This window comes from Brachyhypopomus gauderio, chromosome 5, assembly GCF_052324685.1.
Source record: "Brachyhypopomus gauderio isolate BG-103 chromosome 5, BGAUD_0.2, whole genome shotgun sequence".
In the NCBI taxonomy this organism is placed as follows: Eukaryota; Metazoa; Chordata; class Actinopteri; order Gymnotiformes; family Hypopomidae; genus Brachyhypopomus; species Brachyhypopomus gauderio.
The window spans coordinates 24961444-24985204 of NC_135215.1; the positions used below are offsets into that span (position 1 = coordinate 24961444).

At 40.5% G+C, this 23761-nt stretch overlaps 1 protein-coding gene, 1 long non-coding RNA gene, 21 other non-coding genes and 27 pseudogenes across 28 annotated transcripts in view; 1 reads left to right on the plus strand and 49 right to left on the minus strand.

The window, feature by feature from the left end:
- Positions 1-62: 62 nt before the first annotated feature.
- Positions 63-181, minus strand: LOC143515797 (5S ribosomal RNA). Its single transcript, XR_013131358.1, has one exon. It is a non-coding gene; the product is annotated as a 5S ribosomal RNA (ribosomal RNA).
- Positions 182-308: 127 nt separating this feature from the next.
- On the minus strand, positions 309-427 carry LOC143515466 (5S ribosomal RNA; annotated as a pseudogene).
- Positions 428-641: 214 nt separating this feature from the next.
- Positions 642-760, minus strand: LOC143515799 (5S ribosomal RNA). The gene has a single exon (XR_013131360.1). It is a non-coding gene; the product is annotated as a 5S ribosomal RNA (ribosomal RNA).
- Positions 761-887: 127 nt separating this feature from the next.
- Positions 888-1006, minus strand: LOC143516092 (5S ribosomal RNA; annotated as a pseudogene).
- A 107-nt stretch (positions 1007-1113) lies between these two features.
- LOC143515962 (5S ribosomal RNA) lies at positions 1114-1232 on the minus strand. The gene has a single exon (XR_013131517.1). It is a non-coding gene; the product is annotated as a 5S ribosomal RNA (ribosomal RNA).
- A 127-nt stretch (positions 1233-1359) lies between these two features.
- On the minus strand, positions 1360-1478 carry LOC143515467 (5S ribosomal RNA; annotated as a pseudogene).
- A 214-nt stretch (positions 1479-1692) lies between these two features.
- Positions 1693-1811, minus strand: LOC143515882 (5S ribosomal RNA). Its single transcript, XR_013131440.1, has one exon. It is a non-coding gene; the product is annotated as a 5S ribosomal RNA (ribosomal RNA).
- A 127-nt stretch (positions 1812-1938) lies between these two features.
- LOC143516093 (5S ribosomal RNA) lies at positions 1939-2057 on the minus strand (annotated as a pseudogene).
- Positions 2058-2164: 107 nt separating this feature from the next.
- LOC143515964 (5S ribosomal RNA) lies at positions 2165-2283 on the minus strand. Its single transcript, XR_013131518.1, has one exon. It is a non-coding gene; the product is annotated as a 5S ribosomal RNA (ribosomal RNA).
- A 127-nt stretch (positions 2284-2410) lies between these two features.
- On the minus strand, positions 2411-2529 carry LOC143515468 (5S ribosomal RNA; annotated as a pseudogene).
- A 214-nt stretch (positions 2530-2743) lies between these two features.
- Positions 2744-2862, minus strand: LOC143515800 (5S ribosomal RNA). The gene has a single exon (XR_013131361.1). It is a non-coding gene; the product is annotated as a 5S ribosomal RNA (ribosomal RNA).
- A 127-nt stretch (positions 2863-2989) lies between these two features.
- LOC143515469 (5S ribosomal RNA) lies at positions 2990-3108 on the minus strand (annotated as a pseudogene).
- Positions 3109-3234: 126 nt separating this feature from the next.
- LOC143515471 (5S ribosomal RNA) lies at positions 3235-3353 on the minus strand (annotated as a pseudogene).
- A 126-nt stretch (positions 3354-3479) lies between these two features.
- On the minus strand, positions 3480-3598 carry LOC143516028 (5S ribosomal RNA; annotated as a pseudogene).
- Positions 3599-3812: 214 nt separating this feature from the next.
- On the minus strand, positions 3813-3931 carry LOC143515801 (5S ribosomal RNA). The gene has a single exon (XR_013131362.1). It is a non-coding gene; the product is annotated as a 5S ribosomal RNA (ribosomal RNA).
- A 127-nt stretch (positions 3932-4058) lies between these two features.
- On the minus strand, positions 4059-4177 carry LOC143515472 (5S ribosomal RNA; annotated as a pseudogene).
- A 214-nt stretch (positions 4178-4391) lies between these two features.
- On the minus strand, positions 4392-4510 carry LOC143515802 (5S ribosomal RNA). Its single transcript, XR_013131363.1, has one exon. It is a non-coding gene; the product is annotated as a 5S ribosomal RNA (ribosomal RNA).
- Positions 4511-4637: 127 nt separating this feature from the next.
- On the minus strand, positions 4638-4756 carry LOC143516094 (5S ribosomal RNA; annotated as a pseudogene).
- A 107-nt stretch (positions 4757-4863) lies between these two features.
- Positions 4864-4982, minus strand: LOC143515965 (5S ribosomal RNA). The gene has a single exon (XR_013131519.1). It is a non-coding gene; the product is annotated as a 5S ribosomal RNA (ribosomal RNA).
- Positions 4983-5442: 460 nt separating this feature from the next.
- LOC143515803 (5S ribosomal RNA) lies at positions 5443-5561 on the minus strand. The gene has a single exon (XR_013131364.1). It is a non-coding gene; the product is annotated as a 5S ribosomal RNA (ribosomal RNA).
- A 127-nt stretch (positions 5562-5688) lies between these two features.
- On the minus strand, positions 5689-5807 carry LOC143516095 (5S ribosomal RNA; annotated as a pseudogene).
- Positions 5808-5914: 107 nt separating this feature from the next.
- LOC143515966 (5S ribosomal RNA) lies at positions 5915-6033 on the minus strand. The gene has a single exon (XR_013131520.1). It is a non-coding gene; the product is annotated as a 5S ribosomal RNA (ribosomal RNA).
- A 127-nt stretch (positions 6034-6160) lies between these two features.
- LOC143515473 (5S ribosomal RNA) lies at positions 6161-6279 on the minus strand (annotated as a pseudogene).
- A 214-nt stretch (positions 6280-6493) lies between these two features.
- LOC143515883 (5S ribosomal RNA) lies at positions 6494-6612 on the minus strand. The gene has a single exon (XR_013131441.1). It is a non-coding gene; the product is annotated as a 5S ribosomal RNA (ribosomal RNA).
- A 127-nt stretch (positions 6613-6739) lies between these two features.
- On the minus strand, positions 6740-6858 carry LOC143516096 (5S ribosomal RNA; annotated as a pseudogene).
- A 107-nt stretch (positions 6859-6965) lies between these two features.
- On the minus strand, positions 6966-7084 carry LOC143515967 (5S ribosomal RNA). Its single transcript, XR_013131521.1, has one exon. It is a non-coding gene; the product is annotated as a 5S ribosomal RNA (ribosomal RNA).
- A 127-nt stretch (positions 7085-7211) lies between these two features.
- On the minus strand, positions 7212-7330 carry LOC143515474 (5S ribosomal RNA; annotated as a pseudogene).
- A 213-nt stretch (positions 7331-7543) lies between these two features.
- On the minus strand, positions 7544-7662 carry LOC143515804 (5S ribosomal RNA). The gene has a single exon (XR_013131365.1). It is a non-coding gene; the product is annotated as a 5S ribosomal RNA (ribosomal RNA).
- A 215-nt stretch (positions 7663-7877) lies between these two features.
- Positions 7878-7996, minus strand: LOC143515805 (5S ribosomal RNA). Its single transcript, XR_013131366.1, has one exon. It is a non-coding gene; the product is annotated as a 5S ribosomal RNA (ribosomal RNA).
- A 127-nt stretch (positions 7997-8123) lies between these two features.
- On the minus strand, positions 8124-8242 carry LOC143515475 (5S ribosomal RNA; annotated as a pseudogene).
- Positions 8243-8368: 126 nt separating this feature from the next.
- LOC143515476 (5S ribosomal RNA) lies at positions 8369-8487 on the minus strand (annotated as a pseudogene).
- Positions 8488-8613: 126 nt separating this feature from the next.
- Positions 8614-8732, minus strand: LOC143515477 (5S ribosomal RNA; annotated as a pseudogene).
- Positions 8733-8857: 125 nt separating this feature from the next.
- Positions 8858-8976, minus strand: LOC143516029 (5S ribosomal RNA; annotated as a pseudogene).
- Positions 8977-9190: 214 nt separating this feature from the next.
- Positions 9191-9309, minus strand: LOC143515806 (5S ribosomal RNA). The gene has a single exon (XR_013131367.1). It is a non-coding gene; the product is annotated as a 5S ribosomal RNA (ribosomal RNA).
- A 127-nt stretch (positions 9310-9436) lies between these two features.
- LOC143515478 (5S ribosomal RNA) lies at positions 9437-9555 on the minus strand (annotated as a pseudogene).
- Positions 9556-9769: 214 nt separating this feature from the next.
- LOC143515807 (5S ribosomal RNA) lies at positions 9770-9888 on the minus strand. Its single transcript, XR_013131368.1, has one exon. It is a non-coding gene; the product is annotated as a 5S ribosomal RNA (ribosomal RNA).
- A 127-nt stretch (positions 9889-10015) lies between these two features.
- On the minus strand, positions 10016-10134 carry LOC143515479 (5S ribosomal RNA; annotated as a pseudogene).
- Positions 10135-10260: 126 nt separating this feature from the next.
- LOC143515480 (5S ribosomal RNA) lies at positions 10261-10379 on the minus strand (annotated as a pseudogene).
- Positions 10380-10503: 124 nt separating this feature from the next.
- Positions 10504-10622, minus strand: LOC143516030 (5S ribosomal RNA; annotated as a pseudogene).
- A 214-nt stretch (positions 10623-10836) lies between these two features.
- On the minus strand, positions 10837-10955 carry LOC143515808 (5S ribosomal RNA). The gene has a single exon (XR_013131369.1). It is a non-coding gene; the product is annotated as a 5S ribosomal RNA (ribosomal RNA).
- A 127-nt stretch (positions 10956-11082) lies between these two features.
- On the minus strand, positions 11083-11201 carry LOC143515482 (5S ribosomal RNA; annotated as a pseudogene).
- A 214-nt stretch (positions 11202-11415) lies between these two features.
- On the minus strand, positions 11416-11534 carry LOC143515810 (5S ribosomal RNA). The gene has a single exon (XR_013131371.1). It is a non-coding gene; the product is annotated as a 5S ribosomal RNA (ribosomal RNA).
- Positions 11535-11661: 127 nt separating this feature from the next.
- Positions 11662-11780, minus strand: LOC143516097 (5S ribosomal RNA; annotated as a pseudogene).
- A 107-nt stretch (positions 11781-11887) lies between these two features.
- On the minus strand, positions 11888-12006 carry LOC143515968 (5S ribosomal RNA). The gene has a single exon (XR_013131522.1). It is a non-coding gene; the product is annotated as a 5S ribosomal RNA (ribosomal RNA).
- A 127-nt stretch (positions 12007-12133) lies between these two features.
- LOC143515483 (5S ribosomal RNA) lies at positions 12134-12252 on the minus strand (annotated as a pseudogene).
- A 126-nt stretch (positions 12253-12378) lies between these two features.
- Positions 12379-12497, minus strand: LOC143515484 (5S ribosomal RNA; annotated as a pseudogene).
- Positions 12498-12956: 459 nt separating this feature from the next.
- On the minus strand, positions 12957-13075 carry LOC143515812 (5S ribosomal RNA). Its single transcript, XR_013131372.1, has one exon. It is a non-coding gene; the product is annotated as a 5S ribosomal RNA (ribosomal RNA).
- Positions 13076-13203: 128 nt separating this feature from the next.
- On the minus strand, positions 13204-13322 carry LOC143516001 (5S ribosomal RNA; annotated as a pseudogene).
- A 4005-nt stretch (positions 13323-17327) lies between these two features.
- Positions 17328-19204, minus strand: LOC143513881 (uncharacterized). The gene is made up of 3 exons (XR_013130703.1): positions 18061-19204; positions 17816-17845; positions 17328-17443 (listed from the first exon to the last, which is right to left on the minus strand). It is a non-coding gene; the product is annotated as an uncharacterized LOC143513881 (long non-coding RNA).
- Positions 19205-21667: 2463 nt separating this feature from the next.
- LOC143513882 (uncharacterized) overlaps positions 21668-23761 on the plus strand; it is an 8862-nt gene continuing 6768 nt past the window's right edge. For 4 of the 6 annotated variants that reach the window (XM_077004574.1, XM_077004575.1, XM_077004573.1 and 1 more), the window contains exons 1-4: positions 21668-21971; positions 22682-22883; positions 23073-23148; positions 23616-23688. In XM_077004574.1, coding sequence (XP_076860689.1) covers positions 22803-22883; positions 23073-23148; positions 23616-23688 — 230 coding nt within the window. In that variant the 5' untranslated portion in view covers positions 21668-21971; positions 22682-22802. Of the gene's footprint in view, positions 21972-22623; positions 22884-23072; positions 23149-23615; positions 23689-23761 lie in introns of those variants that run through there. The other 2 variants (XR_013130704.1, XM_077004576.1) reach the window with 2 other exon arrangements.

Genomic DNA, 23761 nt, shown 5'->3' on the forward strand with positions numbered 1-23761 from the left:
CTGTCTCCCATACAAGTATTAACCTGGCCCAAACCTATTTAGCTTGATAATTAAATCTAATAGGCTTACAGCACCTGGTATTCCCAGGTGGTCTCCCATCCAAGTACTAACCAGGCCCAAACGAGCTTAGCTTCCGAGGTCAAATGAGATCGGGCGTTTTCAGGCTGGTGTGGCCGTAAGCCGTAAAACAATGCAAAGATGACCTATTTATAATGAGAGCAAAACCTGAACAACAGACATTGCTAGTTTTTTTTGCAGAACACCTTTAAGCTTGCTAATTGAATGTAAATAGCAACTCAACTATAAAAGTCACACAGCACCTGGTATTCCCAAGCTGTCTCCCATACAAGTATTAACCTGGCCTAAACCTATTTAGCTTCCTAGGTCAAATGAAATCGGGCGTTTTCAGGCTGGTGTGGCCGTAAGCCATAAAACAATGCAAAGATTATCTAATTATAACAAGAGCAAAACCTGAACAACAGAAATTGCTAGTTTTTTTGCAGAACACATTTAAGCTTGCTAATTGAATGTAAACAGCAACTCAACTATAAAAGTCACACAGCACCTGGCATTCCCAAGCTGTCTCCCATACAAGTATTAACCTGGCCCAAACCTATTTAGCTTGATAATTAAATCTAATAGGCTTACAGCACCTGGTATTCCCAGGTGGTCTCCCATCCAAGTACTAACCAGGCCCAAACGAGCTTAGCTTCCGAGGTCAAATGAGATCGGGCGTTTTCAGGCTGGTGTGGCCGTAAGCCGTAAAACAATGCAAAGATGACCTATTTATAATGAGAGCAAAACCTGAACAACAGACATTGCTAGTTTTTTTTGCAGAACACCTTTAAGCTTGCTAATTGAATGTAAATAGCAACTCAACTATAAAAGTCACACAGCACCTGGTATTCCCAAGCTGTCTCCCATACAAGTATTAACCTGGCCTAAACCTATTTAGCTTCCTAGGTCAAATAGGATCGGGCGTTTTCAGGCTGGTGTGGCCGTAAGCCATAAAACAATGCAAAGATTATCTAATTATAACAAGAGCAAAACCTGAACAACAGAAATTGCTAGATTTTTGCAGAACACATTTAAGCTTGATAATTAAATCTAATAGGCTTACAGTACCTGGTATTCCCAGGTGGTCTCCCATCCAAGTACTAACCAGGCCCAAACGAGCTTAGCTTCCGAGGTCAAATGAGATCGGGCGTTTTCAGGCTGGTGTGGCCGTAAGCCGTAAAACAATGCAAAGATGACCTATTTATAATGAGAGCAAAACCTGAACAACAGACATTGCTAGTTTTTTTTGCAGAACACCTTTAAGCTTGCTAATTGAATGTAAATAGCAACTCAACTATAAAAGTCACACAGCACCTGGTATTCCCAAGCTGTCTCCCATACAAGTATTAACCTGGCCTAAACCTATTTAGCTTCCTAGGTCAAATGAAATCGGGCGTTTTCAGGCTGGTGTGGCCGTAAGCCATAAAACAATGCAAAGATTATCTAATTATAACAAGAGCAAAACCTGAACAACAGAAATTGCTAGTTTTTTTGCAGAACACATTTAAGCTTGCTAATTGAATGTAAACAGCAACTCAACTATAAAAGTCACACAGCACCTGGTATTCCCAAGCTGTCTCCCATACAAGTATTAACCTGGCCCAAACCTATTTAGCTTGATAATTAAATCTAATAGGCTTACAGCACCTGGTATTCCCAGGTGGTCTCCCATCCAAGTACTAACCAGGCCCAAACAAGCTTAGCTTCCGAGGTCAAATGAGATCGGGCGTTTTCAGGCTGGTGTGGCCGTAAGCCATAAAACAATGCAAAGATGACCTATTTATAATGAGAGCAAAACCTGAACAACAGACATTGCTAGTTTTTTTTGCAGAACACCTTTAAGCTTGCTAATTGAATGTAAATAGCAACTCAACTATAAAAGTCACACAGCACCTGGTATTCCCAAGCTGTCTCCCATACAAGTATTAACCTGGCCTAAACCTATTTAGCTTCCTAGGTCAAATAGGATCGGGCGTTTTCAGGCTGGTGTGGCCGTAAGCCATAAAACAATGCAAAGATTATCTAATTATAACAAGAGCAAAACCTGAACAACAGAAATTGCTAGATTTTTGCAGAACACATTTAAGCTTGATAATTAAATCTAATAGGCTTACAGTACCTGGTATTCCCAGGTGGTCTCCCATCCAAGTACTAACCAGGCCCAAACGAGCTTAGCTTCCGAGGTCAAATGAGATCGGGCGTTTTCAGGCTGGTGTGGCCGTAAGCCGTAAAACAATGCAAAGATGACCTATTTATAATGAGAGCAAAACCTGAACAACAGACATTGCTAGTTTTTTTTGCAGAACACCTTTAAGCTTGCTAATTGAATGTAAATAGCAACTCAACTATAAAAGTCACACAGCACCTGGTATTCCCAAGCTGTCTCCCATACAAGTATTAACCTGGCCTAAACCTATTTAGCTTCCTAGGTCAAATGAAATCGGGCGTTTTCAGGCTGGTGTGGCCGTAAGCCATAAAACAATGCAAAGATGATCTAATTATAACAAGAGCAAAACCTGAACAACAGAAATTGCTAGTTTTTTTGCAGAACACATTTAAGCTTGCTAATTGAATGTAAATAGCAACTCAACTATAAAAGTCACACAGCACCTGGTATTCCCAAGCTGTCTCCCATACAAGTATTAACCTGGCCCAAACCTATTTAGCTTGATAATTAAATCTAATAGGCTTACAGCACCTGGTATTCCCAGGTGGTCTCCCATCCAAGTACTAACCAGGCCCAAACGAGCTTAGCTTCCGAGGTCAAATGAGATCGGGCGTTTTCAGGCTGGTGTGGCCGTAAGCCGTAAAACAATGCAAAGATGACCTATTTATAATGAGAGCAAAACCTGAACAACAGACATTGCTAGTTTTTTTTGCAGAACACCTTTAAGCTTGCTAATTGAATGTAAATAGCAACTCAACTATAAAAGTCACACAGCACCTGGTATTCCCAAGCTGTCTCCCATACAAGTATTAACCTGGCCTAAACCTATTTAGCTTCCTAGGTCAAATGAAATCGGGCGTTTTCAGGCTGGTGTGGCCGTAAGCCATAAAACAATGCAAAGATTATCTAATTATAACAAGAGCAAAACCTGAACAACAGAAATTGCTAGTTTTTTTGCAGAACACATTTAAGCTTGCTAATTGAATGTAAACAGCAACTCAACTATAAAAGTCACACAGCACCTGGTATTCCCAAGCTGTCTCCCATACAAGTATTAACCTGGCCTAAACCTATTTAGCTTCCTAGGTCAAATGAAATCGGGCGTTTTCAGGCTGGTGTGGCCGTAAGCCATAAAACAATGCAAAGATTATCTAATTATAACAAGAGCAAAACCTGAACAACAGAAATTGCTAGTTTTTTTGCAGAACACATTTAAGCTTGCTAATTGAATGTAAACAGCAACTCAACTATAAAAGTCACACAGCACCTGGTATTCCCAAGCTGTCCCCCATACAAGTATTAACCTGGCCAAAACCTATTTAGCTTCCGAGGTCAAATGAGATCGGGCGTTTTCAGGCTGGTGTGGCCGCAAGCCATAAAACAATGCAAAGATTATCTAATTATAACAAGAGCAAAACCTGAACAACAGAAATTGCTAGTTTTTTTGCAGAACACATTTAAGCTTGCTAATTGAATGTAAACAGCAACTCAACTATAAAAGTCACACAGCACCTGGTATTCCCAAGCTGTCTCCCATACAAGTATTAACCTGGCCCAAACCTATTTAGCTTGATAATTAAATCTAATAGGCTTACAGCACCTGGTATTCCCAGGTGGTCTCCCATCCAAGTACTAACCAGGCCCAAACGAGCTTAGCTTCCGAGGTCAAATGAGATCGGGCGTTTTCAGGCTGGTGTGGCCGTAAGCCGTAAAACAATGCAAAGATGACCTATTTATAATGAGAGCAAAACCTGAACAACAGACATTGCTAGTTTTTTTTGCAGAACACCTTTAAGCTTGCTAATTGAATGTAAATAGCAACTCAACTATAAAAGTCACACAGCACCTGGTATTCCCAAGCTGTCTCCCATACAAGTATTAACCTGGCCTAAACCTATTTAGCTTCCTAGGTCAAATGAAATCGGGCGTTTTCAGGCTGGTGTGGCCGTAAGCCATAAAACAATGCAAAGATGATCTAATTATAACAAGAGCAAAACCTGAACAACAGAAATTGCTAGTTTTTTTGCAGAACACATTTAAGCTTGCTAATTGAATGTAAACAGCAACTCAACTATAAAAGTCACACAGCACCTGGTATTCCCAAGCTGTCTCCCATACAAGTATTAACCTGGCCCAAACCTATTTAGCTTGATAATTAAATCTAATAGGCTTACAGCACCTGGTATTCCCAGGTGGTCTCCCATCCAAGTACTAACCAGGCCCAAACGAGCTTAGCTTCCGAGGTCAAATGAGATCGGGCGTTTTCAGGCTGGTGTGGCCGTAAGCCGTATAACAATGCAAAGATGACCTATTTATAATGAGAGCAAAACCTGAACAACAGACATTGCTAGTTTTTTTTGCAGAACACCTTTAAGCTTGCTAATTGAATGTAAATAGCAACTCAACTATAAAAGTCACACAGCACCTGGTATTCCCAAGCTGTCTCCCATACAAGTATTAACCTGGCCTAAACCTATTTAGCTTCCTAGGTCAAATAGGATCGGGCGTTTTCAGGCTGGTGTGGCCGTAAGCCATAAAACAATGCAAAGATTATCTAATTATAACAAGAGCAAAACCTGAACAACAGAAATTGCTAGATTTTTGCAGAACACATTTAAGCTTGATAATTAAATCTAATAGGCTTACAGTACCTGGTATTCCCAGGTGGTCTCCCATCCAAGTACTAACCAGGCCCAAACGAGCTTAGCTTCCGAGGTCAAATGAGATCGGGCGTTTTCAGGCTGGTGTGGCCGTAAGCCGTAAAACAATGCAAAGATGACCTATTTATAATGAGAGCAAAACCTGAACAACAGACATTGCTAGTTTTTTTTGCAGAACACCTTTAAGCTTGCTAATTGAATGTAAATAGCAACTCAACTATAAAAGTCACACAGCACCTGGTATTCCCAAGCTGTCTCCCATATAAGTATTAACCTGGCCTAAACCTATTTAGCTTCCTAGGTCAAATGAAATCGGGCGTTTTCAGGCTGGTGTGGCCGTAAGCCATAAAACAATGCAAAGATTATCTAATTATAACAAGAGCAAAACCTGAACAACAGAAATTGCTAGTTTTTTTGCAGAACACATTTAAGCTTGCTAATTGAATGTAAACAGCAACTCAACTATAAAAGTCACACAGCACCTGGCATTCCCAAGCTGTCTCCCATACAAGTATTAACCTGGCCCAAACCTATTTAGCTTGATAATTAAATCTAATAGGCTTACAGCACCTGGTATTCCCAGGTGGTCTCCCATCCAAGTACTAACCAGGCCCAAACGAGCTTAGCTTCCGAGGTCAAATGAGATCGGGCGTTTTCAGGCTGGTGTGGCCGTAAGCCGTAAAACAATGCAAAGATGACCTATTTATAATGAGAGCAAAACCTGAACAACAGACATTGCTAGTTTTTTTTGCAGAACACCTTTAAGCTTGCTAATTGAATGTAAATAGCAACTCAACTATAAAAGTCACACAGCACCTGGTATTCCCAAGCTGTCTCCCATACAAGTATTAACCTGGCCTAAACCTATTTAGCTTCCTAGGTCAAATAGGATCGGGCGTTTTCAGGCTGGTGTGGCCGTAAGCCATAAAACAATGCAAAGATTATCTAATTATAACAAGAGCAAAACCTGAACAACAGAAATTGCTAGATTTTTGCAGAACACATTTAAGCTTGATAATTAAATCTAATAGGCTTACAGTACCTGGTATTCCCAGGTGGTCTCCCATCCAAGTACTAACCAGGCCCAAACGAGCTTAGCTTCCGAGGTCAAATGAGATCGGGCGTTTTCAGGCTGGTGTGGCCGTAAGCCGTAAAACAATGCAAAGATGACCTATTTATAATGAGAGCAAAACCTGAACAACAGACATTGCTAGTTTTTTTTGCAGAACACCTTTAAGCTTGCTAATTGAATGTAAATAGCAACTCAACTATAAAAGTCACACAGCACCTGGTATTCCCAAGCTGTCTCCCATACAAGTATTAACCTGGCCTAAACCTATTTAGCTTCCTAGGTCAAATGAAATCGGGCGTTTTCAGGCTGGTGTGGCCGTAAGCCATAAAACAATGCAAAGATTATCTAATTATAACAAGAGCAAAACCTGAACAACAGAAATTGCTAGTTTTTTTGCAGAACACATTTAAGCTTGCTAATTGAATGTAAACAGCAACTCAACTATAAAAGTCACACAGCACCTGGTATTCCCAAGCTGTCTCCCATACAAGTATTAACCTGGCCCAAACCTATTTAGCTTGATAATTAAATCTAATAGGCTTACAGCACCTGGTATTCCCAGGTGGTCTCCCATCCAAGTACTAACCAGGCCCAAACAAGCTTAGCTTCCGAGGTCAAATGAGATCGGGCGTTTTCAGGCTGGTGTGGCCGTAAGCCATAAAACGATGCAAAGATGACCTATTTATAATGAGAGCAAAACCTGAACAACAGACATTGCTAGTTTTTTTTGCAGAACACCTTTAAGCTTGCTAATTGAATGTAAATAGCAACTCAACTATAAAAGTCACACAGCACCTGGTATTCCCAAGCTGTCTCCCATACAAGTATTAACCTGGCCTAAACCTATTTAGCTTCCTAGGTCAAATAGGATCGGGCGTTTTCAGGCTGGTGTGGCCGTAAGCCATAAAACAATGCAAAGATTATCTAATTATAACAAGAGCAAAACCTGAACAACAGAAATTGCTAGATTTTTGCAGAACACATTTAAGCTTGATAATTAAATCTAATAGGCTTACAGTACCTGGTATTCCCAGGTGGTCTCCCATCCAAGTACTAACCAGGCCCAAACGAGCTTAGCTTCCGAGGTCAAATGAGATCGGGCGTTTTCAGGCTGGTGTGGCCGTAAGCCGTAAAACAATGCAAAGATGACCTATTTATAATGAGAGCAAAACCTGAACAACAGACATTGCTAGTTTTTTTTGCAGAACACCTTTAAGCTTGCTAATTGAATGTAAATAGCAACTCAACTATAAAAGTCACACAGCACCTGGTATTCCCAAGCTGTCTCCCATACAAGTATTAACCTGGCCTAAACCTATTTAGCTTCCTAGGTCAAATGAAATCGGGCGTTTTCAGGCTGGTGTGGCCGTAAGCCATAAAACAATGCAAAGATTATCTAATTATAACAAGAGCAAAACCTGAACAACAGAAATTGCTAGTTTTTTGCAGAACACATTTAAGCTTGCTAATTGAATGTAAACAGCAACTCAACTATAAAAGTCACACAGCACCTGGTATTCCCAAGCTGTCTCCCATACAAGTATTAACCTGGCCCAAACCTATTTAGCTTGATAATTAAATCTAATAGGCTTACAGCACCTGGTATTCCCAGGTGGTCTCCCATCCAAGTACTAACCAGGCCCAAACGAGCTTAGCTTCCGAGGTCAAATGAGATCGGGCGTTTTCAGGCTGGTGTGGCCGTAAGCCGTAAAACAATGCAAAGATGACCTATTTATAATGAGAGCAAAACCTGAACAACAGACATTGCTAGTTTTTTTTGCAGAACACCTTTAAGCTTGCTAATTGAATGTAAATAGCAACTCAACTATAAAAGTCACACAGCACCTGGTATTCCCAAGCTGTCTCCCATACAAGTATTAACCTGGCCCAAACCTATTTAGCTTGATAATTAAATCTAATAGGCTTACAGCACCTGGTATTCCCAGGTGGTCTCCCATCCAAGTACTAACCAGGCCCAAACGAGCTTAGCTTCCGAGGTCAAATGAGATCGGGCGTTTTCAGGCTGGTGTGGCCGTAAGCCGTAAAACAATGCAAAGATGACCTATTTATAATGAGAGCAAAACCTGAACAACAGACATTGCTAGTTTTTTTTGCAGAACACCTTTAAGCTTGCTAATTGAATGTAAATAGCAACTCAACTATAAAAGTCACACAGCACCTGGTATTCCCAAGCTGTCTCCCATACAAGTATTAACCTGGCCTAAACCTATTTAGCTTCCTAGGTCAAATGAAATCGGGCGTTTTCAGGCTGGTGTGGCCGTAAGCCATAAAACAATGCAAAGATTATCTAATTATAACAAGAGCAAAACCTGAACAACAGAAATTGCTAGTTTTTTTGCAGAACACATTTAAGCTTGCTAATTGAATGTAAACAGCAACTCAACTATAAAAGTCACACAGCACCTGGTATTCCCAAGCTGTCTCCCATACAAGTATTAACCTGGCCTAAACCTATTTAGCTTCCTAGGTCAAATGAAATCGGGCGTTTTCAGGCTGGTGTGGCCGTAAGCCATAAAACAATGCAAAGATTATCTAATTATAACAAGAGCAAAACCTGAACAACAGAAATTGCTAGTTTTTTTGCAGAACACATTTAAGCTTGCTAATTGAATGTAAACAGCAACTCAACTATAAAAGTCACACAGCACCTGGTATTCCCAAGCTGTCTCCCATACAAGTATTAACCTGGCCTAAACCTATTTAGCTTCCTAGGTCAAATGAAATCGGGCGTTTTCAGGCTGGTGTGGCCGTAAGCCATAAAACAATGCAAAGATTATCTAATTATAACAAGAGCAAAACCTGAACAACAGAAATTGCTAGTTTTTTGCAGAACACATTTAAGCTTGCTAATTGAATGTAAACAGCAACTCAACTATAAAAGTCACACAGCACCTGGTATTCCCAAGCTGTCCCCCATACAAGTATTAACCTGGCCAAAACCTATTTAGCTTCCGAGGTCAAATGAGATCGGGCGTTTTCAGGCTGGTGTGGCCGCAAGCCATAAAACAATGCAAAGATTATCTAATTATAACAAGAGCAAAACCTGAACAACAGAAATTGCTAGTTTTTTTGCAGAACACATTTAAGCTTGCTAATTGAATGTAAACAGCAACTCAACTATAAAAGTCACACAGCACCTGGTATTCCCAAGCTGTCTCCCATACAAGTATTAACCTGGCCCAAACCTATTTAGCTTGATAATTAAATCTAATAGGCTTACAGCACCTGGTATTCCCAGGTGGTCTCCCATCCAAGTACTAACCAGGCCCAAACGAGCTTAGCTTCCGAGGTCAAATGAGATCGGGCGTTTTCAGGCTGGTGTGGCCGTAAGCCGTAAAACAATGCAAAGATGACCTATTTATAATGAGAGCAAAACCTGAACAACAGACATTGCTAGTTTTTTTTGCAGAACACCTTTAAGCTTGCTAATTGAATGTAAATAGCAACTCAACTATAAAAGTCACACAGCACCTGGTATTCCCAAGCTGTCTCCCATACAAGTATTAACCTGGCCTAAACCTATTTAGCTTCCTAGGTCAAATGAAATCGGGCGTTTTCAGGCTGGTGTGGCCGTAAGCCATAAAACAATGCAAAGATGATCTAATTATAACAAGAGCAAAACCTGAACAACAGAAATTGCTAGTTTTTTTGCAGAACACATTTAAGCTTGCTAATTGAATGTAAACAGCAACTCAACTATAAAAGTCACACAGCACCTGGTATTCCCAAGCTGTCTCCCATACAAGTATTAACCTGGCCCAAACCTATTTAGCTTGATAATTAAATCTAATAGGCTTACAGCACCTGGTATTCCCAGGTGGTCTCCCATCCAAGTACTAACCAGGCCCAAACGAGCTTAGCTTCCGAGGTCAAATGAGATCGGGCGTTTTCAGGCTGGTGTGGCCGTAAGCCGTAAAACAATGCAAAGATGACCTATTTATAATGAGAGCAAAACCTGAACAACAGACATTGCTAGTTTTTTTTGCAGAACACCTTTAAGCTTGCTAATTGAATGTAAATAGCAACTCAACTATAAAAGTCACACAGCACCTGGTATTCCCAAGCTGTCTCCCATACAAGTATTAACCTGGCCTAAACCTATTTAGCTTCCTAGGTCAAATGAAATCGGGCGTTTTCAGGCTGGTGTGGCCGTAAGCCATAAAACAATGCAAAGATTATCTAATTATAACAAGAGCAAAACCTGAACAACAGAAATTGCTAGTTTTTTTGCAGAACACATTTAAGCTTGCTAATTGAATGTAAACAGCAACTCAACTATAAAAGTCACACAGCACCTGGTATTCCCAAGCTGTCTCCCATACAAGTATTAACCTGGCCTAAACCTATTTAGCTTCCTAGGTCAAATGAAATCGGGCGTTTTCAGGCTGGTGTGGCCGTAAGCCATAAAACAATGCAAAGATTATCTAATTATAACAAGAGCAAAACCTGAACAACAGAAATTGCTAGTTTTTGCAGAACACATTTAAGCTTGCTAATTGAATGTAAACAGCAACTCAACTATAAAAGTCACACAGCACCTGGTATTCCCAAGCTGTCCCCCATACAAGTATTAACCTGGCCAAAACCTATTTAGCTTCCGAGGTCAAATGAGATCGGGCGTTTTCAGGCTGGTGTGGCCGCAAGCCATAAAACAATGCAAAGATTATCTAATTATAACAAGAGCAAAACCTGAACAACAGAAATTGCTAGTTTTTTTGCAGAACACATTTAAGCTTGCTAATTGAATGTAAACAGCAACTCAACTATAAAAGTCACACAGCACCTGGTATTCCCAAGCTGTCTCCCATACAAGTATTAACCTGGCCCAAACCTATTTAGCTTGATAATTAAATCTAATAGGCTTACAGCACCTGGTATTCCCAGGTGGTCTCCCATCCAAGTACTAACCAGGCCCAAACGAGCTTAGCTTCCGAGGTCAAATGAGATCGGGCGTTTTCAGGCTGGTGTGGCCGTAAGCCGTAAAACAATGCAAAGATGACCTATTTATAATGAGAGCAAAACCTGAACAACAGACATTGCTAGTTTTTTTTGCAGAACACCTTTAAGCTTGCTAATTGAATGTAAATAGCAACTCAACTATAAAAGTCACACAGCACCTGGTATTCCCAAGCTGTCTCCCATACAAGTATTAACCTGGCCTAAACCTATTTAGCTTCCTAGGTCAAATGAAATCGGGCGTTTTCAGGCTGGTGTGGCCGTAAGCCATAAAACAATGCAAAGATGATCTAATTATAACAAGAGCAAAACCTGAACAACAGAAATTGCTAGTTTTTTTGCAGAACACATTTAAGCTTGCTAATTGAATGTAAACAGCAACTCAACTATAAAAGTCACACAGCACCTGGTATTCCCAAGCTGTCTCCCATACAAGTATTAACCTGGCCCAAACCTATTTAGCTTGATAATTAAATCTAATAGGCTTACAGCACCTGGTATTCCCAGGTGGTCTCCCATCCAAGTACTAACCAGGCCCAAACGAGCTTAGCTTCCGAGGTCAAATGAGATCGGGCGTTTTCAGGCTGGTGTGGCCGTAAGCCGTAAAACAATGCAAAGATGACCTATTTATAATGAGAGCAAAACCTGAACAACAGACATTGCTAGTTTTTTTTGCAGAACACCTTTAAGCTTGCTAATTGAATGTAAATAGCAACTCAACTATAAAAGTCACACAGCACCTGGTATTCCCAAGCTGTCTCCCATACAAGTATTAACCTGGCCTAAACCTATTTAGCTTCCTAGGTCAAATAGGATCGGGCGTTTTCAGGCTGGTGTGGCCGTAAGCCATAAAACAATGCAAAGATTATCTAATTATAACAAGAGCAAAACCTGAACAACAGAAATTGCTAGATTTTTGCAGAAAACATTTAAGCTTGATAATTAAATCTAATAGGCTTACAGTACCTGGTATTCCCAGGTGGTCTCCCATCCAAGTACTAACCAGGCCCAAACGAGCTTAGCTTCCGAGGTCAAATGAGATCGGGCGTTTTCAGGCTGGTGTGGCCGTAAGCCGTAAAACAATGCAAAGATGACCTATTTATAATGAGAGCAAAACCTGAACAACAGACATTGCTAGGTTTTTTTGCAGAACACCTTTAAGCTTGCTAATTGAATGTAAATAGCAACTCAACTATAAAAGTCACACAGCACCTGGTATTCCCAAGCTGTCTCCCATACAAGTATTAACCTGGCCTAAACCTATTTAGCTTCCTAGGTCAAATGAAATCGGGCGTTTTCAGGCTGGTGTGGCCGTAAGCCATAAAACAATGCAAAGATTATCTAATTATAACAAGAGCAAAACCTGAACAACAGAAATTGCTAGTTTTTTTGCAGAACACATTTAAGCTTGCTAATTGAATGTAAACAGCAACTCAACTATAAAAGTCACACAGCACCTGGTATTCCCAAGCTGTCTCCCATACAAGTATTAACCTGGCCTAAACCTATTTAGCTTCCTAGGTCAAATGAAATCGGGCGTTTTCAGGCTGGTGTGGCCGTAAGCCATAAAACAATGCAAAGATTATCTAATTATAACAAGAGCAAAACCTGAACAACAGAAATTGCTAGTTTTTTTGCAGAACACATTTAAGCTTGCTAATTGAATGTAAACAGCAACTCAACTATAAAAGTCACACAGCACCTGGTATTCCCAAGCTGTCTCCCATACAAGTATTAACCTGGCCTAAACCTATTTAGCTTCCTAGGTCAAACGAAATCGGGCGTTTTCAGGCTGGTGTGGCCGTAAGCCATAAAACAATGCAAAGATGATCTAATTATAACAAGAGCAAAACCTGAACAACAGAAATTGCTAGTTTTTTTGCAGAACACATTTAAGCTTGCTAATTGAATGTAAACAGCAACTCAACTATAAAAGTCACACAGCACCTGGCATTCCCAAGCTGTCTCCCATACAAGTATTAACCTGGCCCAAACCTATTTAGCTTGATAATTAAATCTAATAGGCTTACAGCACCTGGTATTCCCAGGTGGTCTCCCATCCAAGTACTAACCAGGCCCAAACGAGCTTAGCTTCCGAGGTCAAATGAGATCGGGCGTTTTCAGGCTGGTGTGGCCGTAAGCCGTAAAACAATGCAAAGATGACCTATTTATAATGAGAGCAAAACCTGAACAATAGACATTGCTAGTTTTTTTTTGCAGAACACCTTTAAGCTTGCTAATTGAATGTAAACAGCAACTCAACTATAAAAGTCACACAGCACCTGGTATTCCCAAGCTGTCTCCCATACAAGTACTAACCAGGCCCAAACGAGCTTAGCTTCCGAGGTCAGATGAGATCGGGCGTTTTCAGGCTGGTGTGGCCGTAAGCCGTAAAACAATGCAAAGATGACCTATTTATAATGAGAGCAAAACCTGAACAACAGACATTGCTAGTTTTTTTTGCAGAACACCTTTAAGACATGAACTCTCTTCAGCAAGATTACAGCCTCCAACATCTTTCAAGTAATTCCACTACACAAACCAAGCTGTTTGGGGTAGGGCAAACATTCACAAGATCTTGGCCTTCACAAGAAAACTGAAGATGGAAAAAATCTGAGGATTTTTTTTGAGGAAAAAATCTGTGAAATCAGTTTGTCCATCGCATCAGGATGCAACCCTTTCCTATTTCACGCCACAACAACAGTTCAGTCAGTCAGTCCGGCTGCACAGCATCTAGTATGCATGTGGAGGGTTTAGCAGATTTCACCAGTGAAATAAGCTCCTCACGACCAGTTGGGGAGAAGGACTCTAACAGGGCTCAGAGCTGACCAGACAGCTGTCAAGGTGCATTGGCACGTTGACAGGCTCTGAGATAGCACTACAAATTTTTTCCCTAATTTTATCAATCTTATCATTAAAGAATTTCATAAAATTGTTACTGCTACACTCTAGTGGAATTAGAGAATTGATTTGTTCGTGACTCCTCGTAAGGCTGGAAACAGTTTTAAAAAGGAGTCCTGAATTGTTTTTATGTCTATTAAGGCTGATAAGTATAAGGACTTTGCCGTATGGAGGGCATGCTTATATTCAATAAGGCTGCTTTTCCATATACACTTTTCCATATACTTTCATATACACATATACAAGTCTATACACTTCTAACTTCGAATTTTGCCATTTACGCTCCAGGATCCGCGCGGCTCATTTGAGACTACGTGTGTGCTCATTGTACCATGGCGCTATTCTTCTCTCAGTGGCTCTCTTATATCGTAATGGCGCAACCTTGTCTAAAGCTGTACGAAGAGAAGTCTCTACGTGCTCGGTGAAACGCTCTAGTCCTTCCGGAGCTACAGGTGGATCAATGTTTGTCAGACCTGGTAAAATATCAGTGAGCGTGTCTATGGTGCTGGGTTTTATAGTTCGTTTAATTTGGTAGCGGGGTGGCCGATTAATACAGTCAGTTAAACACAACTCTTATGTTATGAGGCTGTGGTCAGAAATGGCCTCACTCTGAGGAAGAATTGCTAAACTGGATATGTTAATACCAAATGACAAGACCAAGTCTAAAGTATGACTACAGTTATGCGTAGGACCCACCACATTCTGAGTGATACCCATTGAATCAAGAATTGCTTGAAAATGTATGCTAAAAGAGTCACACTGATTTTCAAAATGGATATTAAAATCACCAACTATAATCACCTTATCGGCTGATAGCACTACATGAGACAGGAAGTCTGAAAACTCCTGCAAGAACTCAGAGTATGAACCAGGGGGGCGGTAAATAGTAATTAACATAAACGACTGCAATGCTTTGTTAGTTGTTGAATTTGAAACATTAGATACAGTGAGGATGAGATGTTCAAAAGAATTAAACTTGAAGCCAAATTTTTGAAAAATGCCTATATCAGAGTCATATATTGTGGCGACCCCACCTCCTCGACCATTTGGATGGGGGTTATGGACATATCTACAGCCAGAGGGAGACGCTTCATTTAGGGCAGCGTTTCTCAAAGTGTGGGGCGCATGGGTATTGCAGGTGGGGCGCAAGCAATTGGAAGAAATTAACCTTTTTAAGCCTGTTGTTTTAATGCCTGTTTGTTTTGCATAAGCCCCGGATGTTTAAAATGTCTGCGGAACAGTGTAAACCAGACCTGGGCATACTACGGCCCGCGGGCCACATCCGGCCCGTTGTTCGCGCGGCGAAAATTATGTAATCGCGGTGGCAGAGGGTCTCACGCGCTGTTGATTCGCAAGGTCGTGCACCTCTCGAATTTTGTAACTTCGCGCGCGCGCCGCGCTTCAGCGCAATGAACAAAGTCATGTTTGCAGGGTTCATACACCTTTACAAGGTGGAATTAAAGCATTTATACATGTGTATGTGTTTATGTATATGTGTGTATGTGTGTGTCTCTTTTCTCATCTGCTGCTTCTTTCTAATGTTTTTAGTTATTTAATAATTTATTTTAAATTGTTGGTGATTTATTCTAATCATTTTTAGTTTTATATAAACTCTTGTTGCTCATTCCCTTGTAAAGTGTCCTTGTGTGTCTTGAAAGGCGCTTATAAATAAAATTCTATTATTATTGTTATTATATACATCACTTTCAAGGTCCATTCCAATATTTCCCAGCACGTTATACTTAATTAAGTTAAATATTTATACATATATTCGAAATGATCCGAAATAATTCGCTTTTTTATCACATTATTTAATTGTTGTTTATTTTCAAAACGCCCAATCTTAACGTCTTCACGTTCTCTCATGTTTCGTCCTAGAATTACAAGAGGCTCATATTTGTTAACGTAATACAAGAAAACTGTTCATTCAGATGGCTATTTGTTGTGAAACGAAGTAGTTACAATTTTAAACATTTTCAAGTATTTAGCCTATATTCCAGCACTTTTCAAATCTGAAACAAAAAGCAACATTAAAATTGGTCAGGTAAATGTTCCTTCCCCTGTTTTTGAGGGGTGTTTCTTTATACCAACACACATAGTTTCGGAGAACACTGCACAGAATGTGACAGGGCAAGTATAAGTGCCTCCTCCGTTCGCGGAAGTTTGCGTGAGGTGGGCGGAGCCACTGTGATGATGTCATTATTGTTTGTGTGGCCCTCTGACACAATTCAGGTTTCTCATGTGGCCCCTTGTAAAAATTAATTGCCCACCCCTGGTGTAAACAGTACAACAGGGCTGTAGAGGTGTTTACAAAATGGACAAATTTGTTACAAGGACAAAAGATGGCGATTCCGCACCAACAGAGAAACAGAAGACAGACAGGCCAAATCAATCAAAAAGCCAACCAAAAATAAGGTATGATGAAGCATATCTTGCTTTTGGATTCACTGTAGGTGGGGGATGAGGAGCGACCCATGTGTGTTCTGTGTCTTAGTTCTGTGTCTTAGACAGCTGGCAGCAGACAGTATGAGACCTAACAAATTGTGCAGACACTTGGAGACCTCGCACCCAGCTCATGTTGATAAGCCCATACATTTTTTCCAATGAAAACTCACAGAATACCGTCAGCAGGAAAAGCGGATCGTGAAAGCTGCGTCAGTGAATGACAGATTACCCAGCACAAATGGCATCATACAGTCGCATATAGAGTTGCCCAATGCAAGAAACCACACACAATAGCTGAGCAACTTATTCTCCCCGCAGCTGTTGACATGGTGTCAATTATGCTGAATGAGACAAGCACTGCAACATTGAAAACAATCCCTCTGCCAAACGACAAAACTGCGAGGCGTATTTGCAACATTTCCAATGATCTTGAAGCACAACTCATAGAAAAACTGAAAGAAAATCGTTTTGCAATACAAGTGGACGAAGCCACAGACAGCAGTAATAACTGTTTGTTCATTTCGTATGTCCGCTTTGTATCGGAGTCACTGACAATGAGCGAGGATTTGCTTTTTTGCAAATCCGTGCAAACAAGAGCCACGGCTGAGGAGCTCTTCAACATTATGGACAGCTACTTCACAGAACATGAGCTGAAATGGGAAAATTGTGTGGGGTTTTGCTCTGATGGTGCACAAAACTATGGCAGGGAAAAGGAAAGGACTGCAGACATTAGTCAAGAGGGCTGCTCCAGACGTGCAGTGGACGCAATGCATCATCCATAGGGAAGCGCTTCCAGGCAGCTCAGCCCCGAACTAAACAAGGTTTTGACAGCGGTCGTCGATGTGATCAATTTCATCAAAACGCGACCTCCAAAAGCGCAACTGTTCTCCTTTCTTTGTGAGGAGATGGGAGCTGATCACACAGCTATGGTGATTTGCAAATTTGGTGATAAACCATCTCTGATGAAACTGGCTTATCTCAGCGATGTATTTGCAAAGCTGAATGAATTAAATCTTCAGCTTCAAGGCAGAGACAAGCACCTACCTCACCTAGCAGAAGAGATAACTGCATTCATCCGAAAGCTCGAAGTATGGGGCAGGCGCCTCGATCAAGGAAATACTGATGTCTTTGAGAATCTGACTGAAGTTGCTGAAACCGTTGATTCTGGAGCCGCCACAGTGATCCCATGCATACAACAGCACAAAAAAGAGGATTGTTTCAAAAATACTTTCCAAATAGTGCTGCTCAGTATGACTGGATTGTGGACCCGTTCAATGCAGGGTCCAGGTTTCCGTCAAGCAAAGCATGCATAGATTATGATCGGTAATCATTTATTTCATTAACAAGCAATGCTTTAGATGACAGGGATCTAATATTTAGTAGTCCTAGTTTCAGATTTAAACCGCTCTCTGAGGGAGCATAGTTGAATTTAACATTGATTAAATTTTGTCTACTAACTTTGCGAGAATTATTTTTTGGTACTCGAGGAACAGACACAGTTTCAATCTGTATTCAATCAATGTAGTCTCACTATACCTGTGTAGAACAGCAGGGCCGTGCAGAGACCTTTGGAGGGGCAGGTGCTCAAAGTGAAAAGGGGGCACATGGAGCACAAATTTGAAACACCATACAGAAACATACCTTGAAATATAACAGTTTGATTTGTAGCAACCCTTATTCATAAATAATATAACATGGAATCACAACATACCATATTATTGTCCACATCTCATATCTTTGATAGAGGGCAAAAGTAGTCTATATCTATAGTCTATATTTACCTGATTGAGTACATTGAACAGCTACTGTTGAGGGGGTTGGTGGAGACGCTGTATTGTTCTGATATTGAAGTGACTAAAAAGAGCATGGGAGAGATAGTGGCTGATTAAAATAAGTGTTATGTGATCATGATAAGATGCAAAGATAACTAAGATTAAACATGGCGCACTGTGACCTGCCATACGGCTGATTGTTTGTAGGAGATTCTGTGCTGAGAAAGGATACAGCAGGCTGACTGAACTAAACAGATCAAGTTGCACATTCGTAAAAAGAAAGGGGAACATTAATGGGAGGACAAGAATAAAAGAGGGGTGGAGGTACAGCCTATATCCACTAAGCTATAATTCAAGCTCTGCATTAATTTAGGACATAGAAAGATAATGTATTAAGTTGAATTCAGATCCCCATTAGACACTGGACTGTTTAACTGTGGCTTCTCTTCCTGGAGTCCTTGGACAAAAATGGAACAATTCTTACACCTCTTTATTTTAATTTCACAGCTGTAGTTTTGGTTTCTAAAAAACAAATGCAACCATTTGTTTTGACACAAACATGACTTCAACATGTAATGTTCCATCCTGTTTTTATTAATTGATACTCATAAACTCATGTATAAACTTAACATTTTTAATGGGAGAAAGAGAATAGAGGAAGGGTGTGTGTGTGTCTCTCTCTCTCTCTCTCTCTCAGCAGACAACAGACACTTTTTTTGTTTTTTGGCGGTCGTGGTAATTTTTAAAGTAGTCCGGTAATAAAACGCACCCCGCCATTCCTGAATTTTCACCCGCGACTGACTTTTCAAACAAGCCCAATTTGGCGGTAAAACCGCAAACCTGGCAACATACATATACACACACAGTGACAGGCACACTGTAACTCGTGAGAGTGTGTGTAGAGTCTCACACACACAGAATGCTGCTAACTTCACTAACTTTGTCAGTTATCTTGCAAGAAAACAATGTGGCGTGCACAAACAAATACCACGGCAAAACCTACCTACCGGACCGTTAGCTGTTCTCTCTCCGTATCTAGAGTTAGCAGCTTAGTAGCGCCTAGGTCACGTGCTGACGTCACGTAAAGTCAGGAGGGCACGTAAGGGTCAATGTGAATCAACGTGATTCACATGTGAATGGTGATTATTATTATTATTATTATTATTATTATTATTATGCCACACAGACAGACTTTCACACATACAAAAATTGACAAAAGGGCACTTTGGGCAGAAAGGGCCAAAGGGGCAGGTGCTCCAGCACCCTCCGCCCCCCCCTCTGCACGTGCCTGTAGAACAGTAGAATATACAAACGCGTGAGTGGCGCTTTTATATGGTGAAACTATTTCTTTTGTTGTGCCGTTGCCATGGCAATATCCCTATAGCCTAAAGCTAGGTTCAAGCCTGGTTTATACTGGACACGTCGATAGGGTAATCAATTGAAATTCGTGAGGTAAACGTTCATTCCCCTGTTTTTGAGGGGTGTTGCTACCACATACCGATACAGAGAACACTGCAAAGAATGTGACGCGGAAAGTATGAACGCTTCCGCCGTTCGCGCAGGTTCCCGCCAGGTGTGCTGAGTCGCGCGCTACGGTCACTCGCGAAAGTCACACAATAGTCACAAAGCGCTGTACATATAGCACAACAGATTATAGAAGGTGATACAATAGTAAATTAAGATGATAAAAATAAAGTAGATAAATAAAATAAGACAACATAAACTTTGATAAAACACCACACAACATATATAACCATATAAACTTATATCCAGTCATCTTACAACAGTCCCCAGGACACGTATACTTCAAAAAAGATAATAATTACCATTCGTCATTCTATAAAAATAAGAATATTTGAAATGAATCTCACTATACCTGCGTAGAACAGAATGTACAAACGCGTGAGTGGCGCTTTTACATGGTGAAACTATTTCTTTTGTTGTGCCGTTGCCATGGTAATATCCCTATAGCCTAAAGCTAGGTTCAAGCCTGGTTTATACTGGACACGTCGCTAGGGTCCGCGCGCGCGGCAAAAATGACGTAATCAATTAAAATTCGTGAGGTAAACGTTCATTCCCCTGTTTTTGAGGGGTGTTGCTACCCCATACCGATACGGAGAACACTGCAAAGAATGTGACGCGGAAAGTATGAACGCTTCCGCCGTTCGCGCAGGTTCCCGCGAGGTGTGCTGAGTCGCGCGCTCGCGAAAGTCACACAATAGTCACAAAGCGCTGTACATATAGCACAACAGATTATAGAAGGTGATACAATAGTAAATTAAGATGATAAAAATAAAGTAGATAAATAAAATAAGACAACATAAACTTTGATAAAACACCACACAACATATATAACCATATAAACTTATATCCAGTCATCTTACAACAGTCCTCAGGACACGTATACTTCAAAAAAGATAATAATTACCATTCGTCATTCTATAAAAATAAGAATATTTGAAATGAATCTCACTATACCTGCGTAGAACAGAATGTACAAACGCGTGAGTGGCGCTTTTACATGGTGAAACTATTTCTTTTGTTGTGCCGTTGCCATGGTAATATCCCTATAGCCTAAAGCTAGGTTCAAGCCTGGTTTATACTGGACACGTCGCTAGGGTCCGCGCGCGCGGCAAAAATGACGTAATCAATAATTAAAATTCGTGAGGTAAACGTTCATTCCCCTGTTTTTGAGGGGTGTTGCTACCACATACCGATACGGAGAACACTGCAAAGAATGTGACGCGAAAAGTATGAACGCTTCCGCCGTTCGCGCAGGTTCCCGCCAGGTGTGCTGAGTCGCGCTACGGTCACTCGCGAAAGTCACACAATAGTCACAAAGCGCTGTACATATAGCACAACAGATTATAGAAGGTGATACAATAGTAAATTAAGATGATAAAAATAAAGTAGATAAATAAAATAAGACAACATAAACTTTGATAAAACACCACACAACATATATAACCATATAAACTTATATCCAGTCATCTTACAACATTCCTCAGGACACGTATACTTCAAAAAAGATAATAATTACCATTCGTCATTCTATAAAACTAAGAATATTTGAAATGAATCTCACTATACCTGCGTAGAACATAATGTACAAACGCGTGTGGCGCTTTTATATGGTGAAACTTTTGTTGTGCCGTTGTCATGGTAATATCCCTATAGCATAAAGCTAGGTTTATACTTTCACGTGACGTAGCGCGTGACTCCGCGCACTGCGGAAGCGTTCATACTTGGCGCCTTCGTTTTTGCAGTGGTTAACAAATACGAGCCTCTTGTAATTCCAGGACCAAACTTGAGAGAACGTGAATATATTAAGATTCGGCGTTTTGATAAATAAACAAAAAAATTAAAATAAACAACCATTAAATAATGTGATAAAAAAGCGAATTATTTGTAATCATTTCGAGTATATGTATAAATATTTAACTTAATTAAGTTTAACGTGCTGGGAAATATAGAAATGTGAAATATAGAAATATAGAAATATTGAAAGTGACGTACAAGTGCTTCCGCCTTGTTTAGGTGTATGAACCCGGCAAACATGACTGTTCTTTGCGCTGAAGCGCGGCGTGCGCGAAGTTGCAAACTTCGAGAGGTGCACGACCTCGCGAAGCGACAGCGCGCGAGCGCGGAAAATGATTTCGCGCGAGGAAAACTGCATATTTGCGCCAGCAAACCAACTCTCGCGCGAGCAAAACTACTATCGCGCGCGAGGAGAGCGTTGCTTGCGCCAAGAAAAATTGTCACACCCTTTCTGTTTGCGATTAAGCTCCTGTGATTTTTGACAGTCGTGGGAGGGATCAAGACAGGATTGGCTTCTGGATGTGAATTGTGATTGTCTGTCAGTACTTGTCACCCAGGGTGTCACACTTGTCTGTTACAGCGTGATGGCGGACTGCAGAGAGGTAGGTGCAGGTCCTTGGTTAATGCCAAGTATGGAACATAAATATTTCTCATTAAATAGAAAATGTAAAAAAAAAAAACGTAAACGGGAAATCAGTTATGTTGTGTTTACTTTATTAGTGTTACAAAACAAGTTAAGCCAAATTTGGCCTTTTAGACTTAGCTGCGAAATGCCACGAGTTACTCTACTGCGTAGTGCCCTAACTGATGACCGTCAGGCAGTGTCTGCAGTTTCTGCAACTTTTAAGCAAATGGCAACAAAGTTGAGGTTACATTGCATAATCTCAGATGTAAGATGTCATATCACTACGGTCAAAACATTTGCACTGATTTGAGAAATATTTTTGTACACTCAAATTGTGTAGACAGTTTTAAGATGTTTCTTCAGGTGAAGTGCAGGTTCAGGGATAGCAGGCATCAGACAGCAGACAGGCACAGGGCTGCCAACTGTCATGCAATGAACGTGAGACACAGGCATTTGACTGTCTTCACACGCTATACATCCGATTTCTCACGCTGAAAAAAAATCTAGTTTATTTATCTCTGATCTACATCTATGATTCAATGAGTTACTAGTTTTCCAACCACTGGCGATCGATCGATCGTGATATAATACTTAATTTGTGTCCATTTTACCCCACAGGAACAGACTGCCCCTGCAACTGCAACCAAATCAAATATCTGAAGTTGATATCTGAATTTTATTCCTCAGATCCTTCCCTGGGCTCTGTAAATCCCGTAGAATTGTCACCCCATCTCCAAAAAGAAAGACTGCTAGATCAACACCAGTTCAGTTTTACCTCTTAAACAAGTGTGTAGAGAGGACCCCAAAGATGTCTACAGAACTTGTTCTTCTCCAGGCAGGACTTGGAAGGAGAACAGTTGTCATTCCAGAAGATGCACAGCACTCTGAGGTCAAGCATTTGAAATTCTTCAGATAAACAAATATTTAAAGTATTTATTTATGTACTTCAATGCTGGTAAGAATGATAAAAAATTTTATTGCTTTTTTTACTAGGTCATCAAACATTTGTTTTAACAGCAGTATGGTACAAAGAATGATACTTTCTTAATATTATATAATTTTTTATCTTCTGTTACAGATTTCCAATCTACTCTTGGAAACATACCCTAAAATGGATTCACTGCAGGGAGCATGGATGCTATATAAAGCTGTTGGTAATCTATCACTATCGCTATATTTCACTGGAATGCAAAAGCTAGGCCTGTGTTACAAGACAACAAGGAAAAGCATTATCTACACAAGTGACCTAGAGTCTAGAACAGCTGGGTGACTGCTGGGTGACTCAAACACACCAAATTCAACACATCATCCAAGTTCAATGTTTAACAGGTGTGTCTAGTGCAGAATCACCAAACTGTCCTGGACATCTGCAGTGTAGCACTGTGTGTCCCCTGAAAAACATCATGTGGTTAGTAGTTAGGTGAGACACACTTATAGTCCTGCTTTATATAATATATATATTTTTTGGCTGGGACATGATGGCTTACACATTCATTATCAGTAGTACTATGTTCCCCATGTTTGTTTCCCCATTTATTTACTGAGTGGCATCAATGCTTCTCAAATGTTTTAAAATGAAATATTGAGTTTCTCTTTATTTTCTTATTCTGTTCACTGGTAGGAACACTACTACATTTTCTGGAACCAGTCATTTTTCTGAGCTCATTTATATATTTTCCATTCTGGAGGATCAGGTCAGCAAAAGTTGAATGTTGTGCCACCACAAGCAGAGGGCTACACAGGGGCATACATTATCAAAGCCGTAGG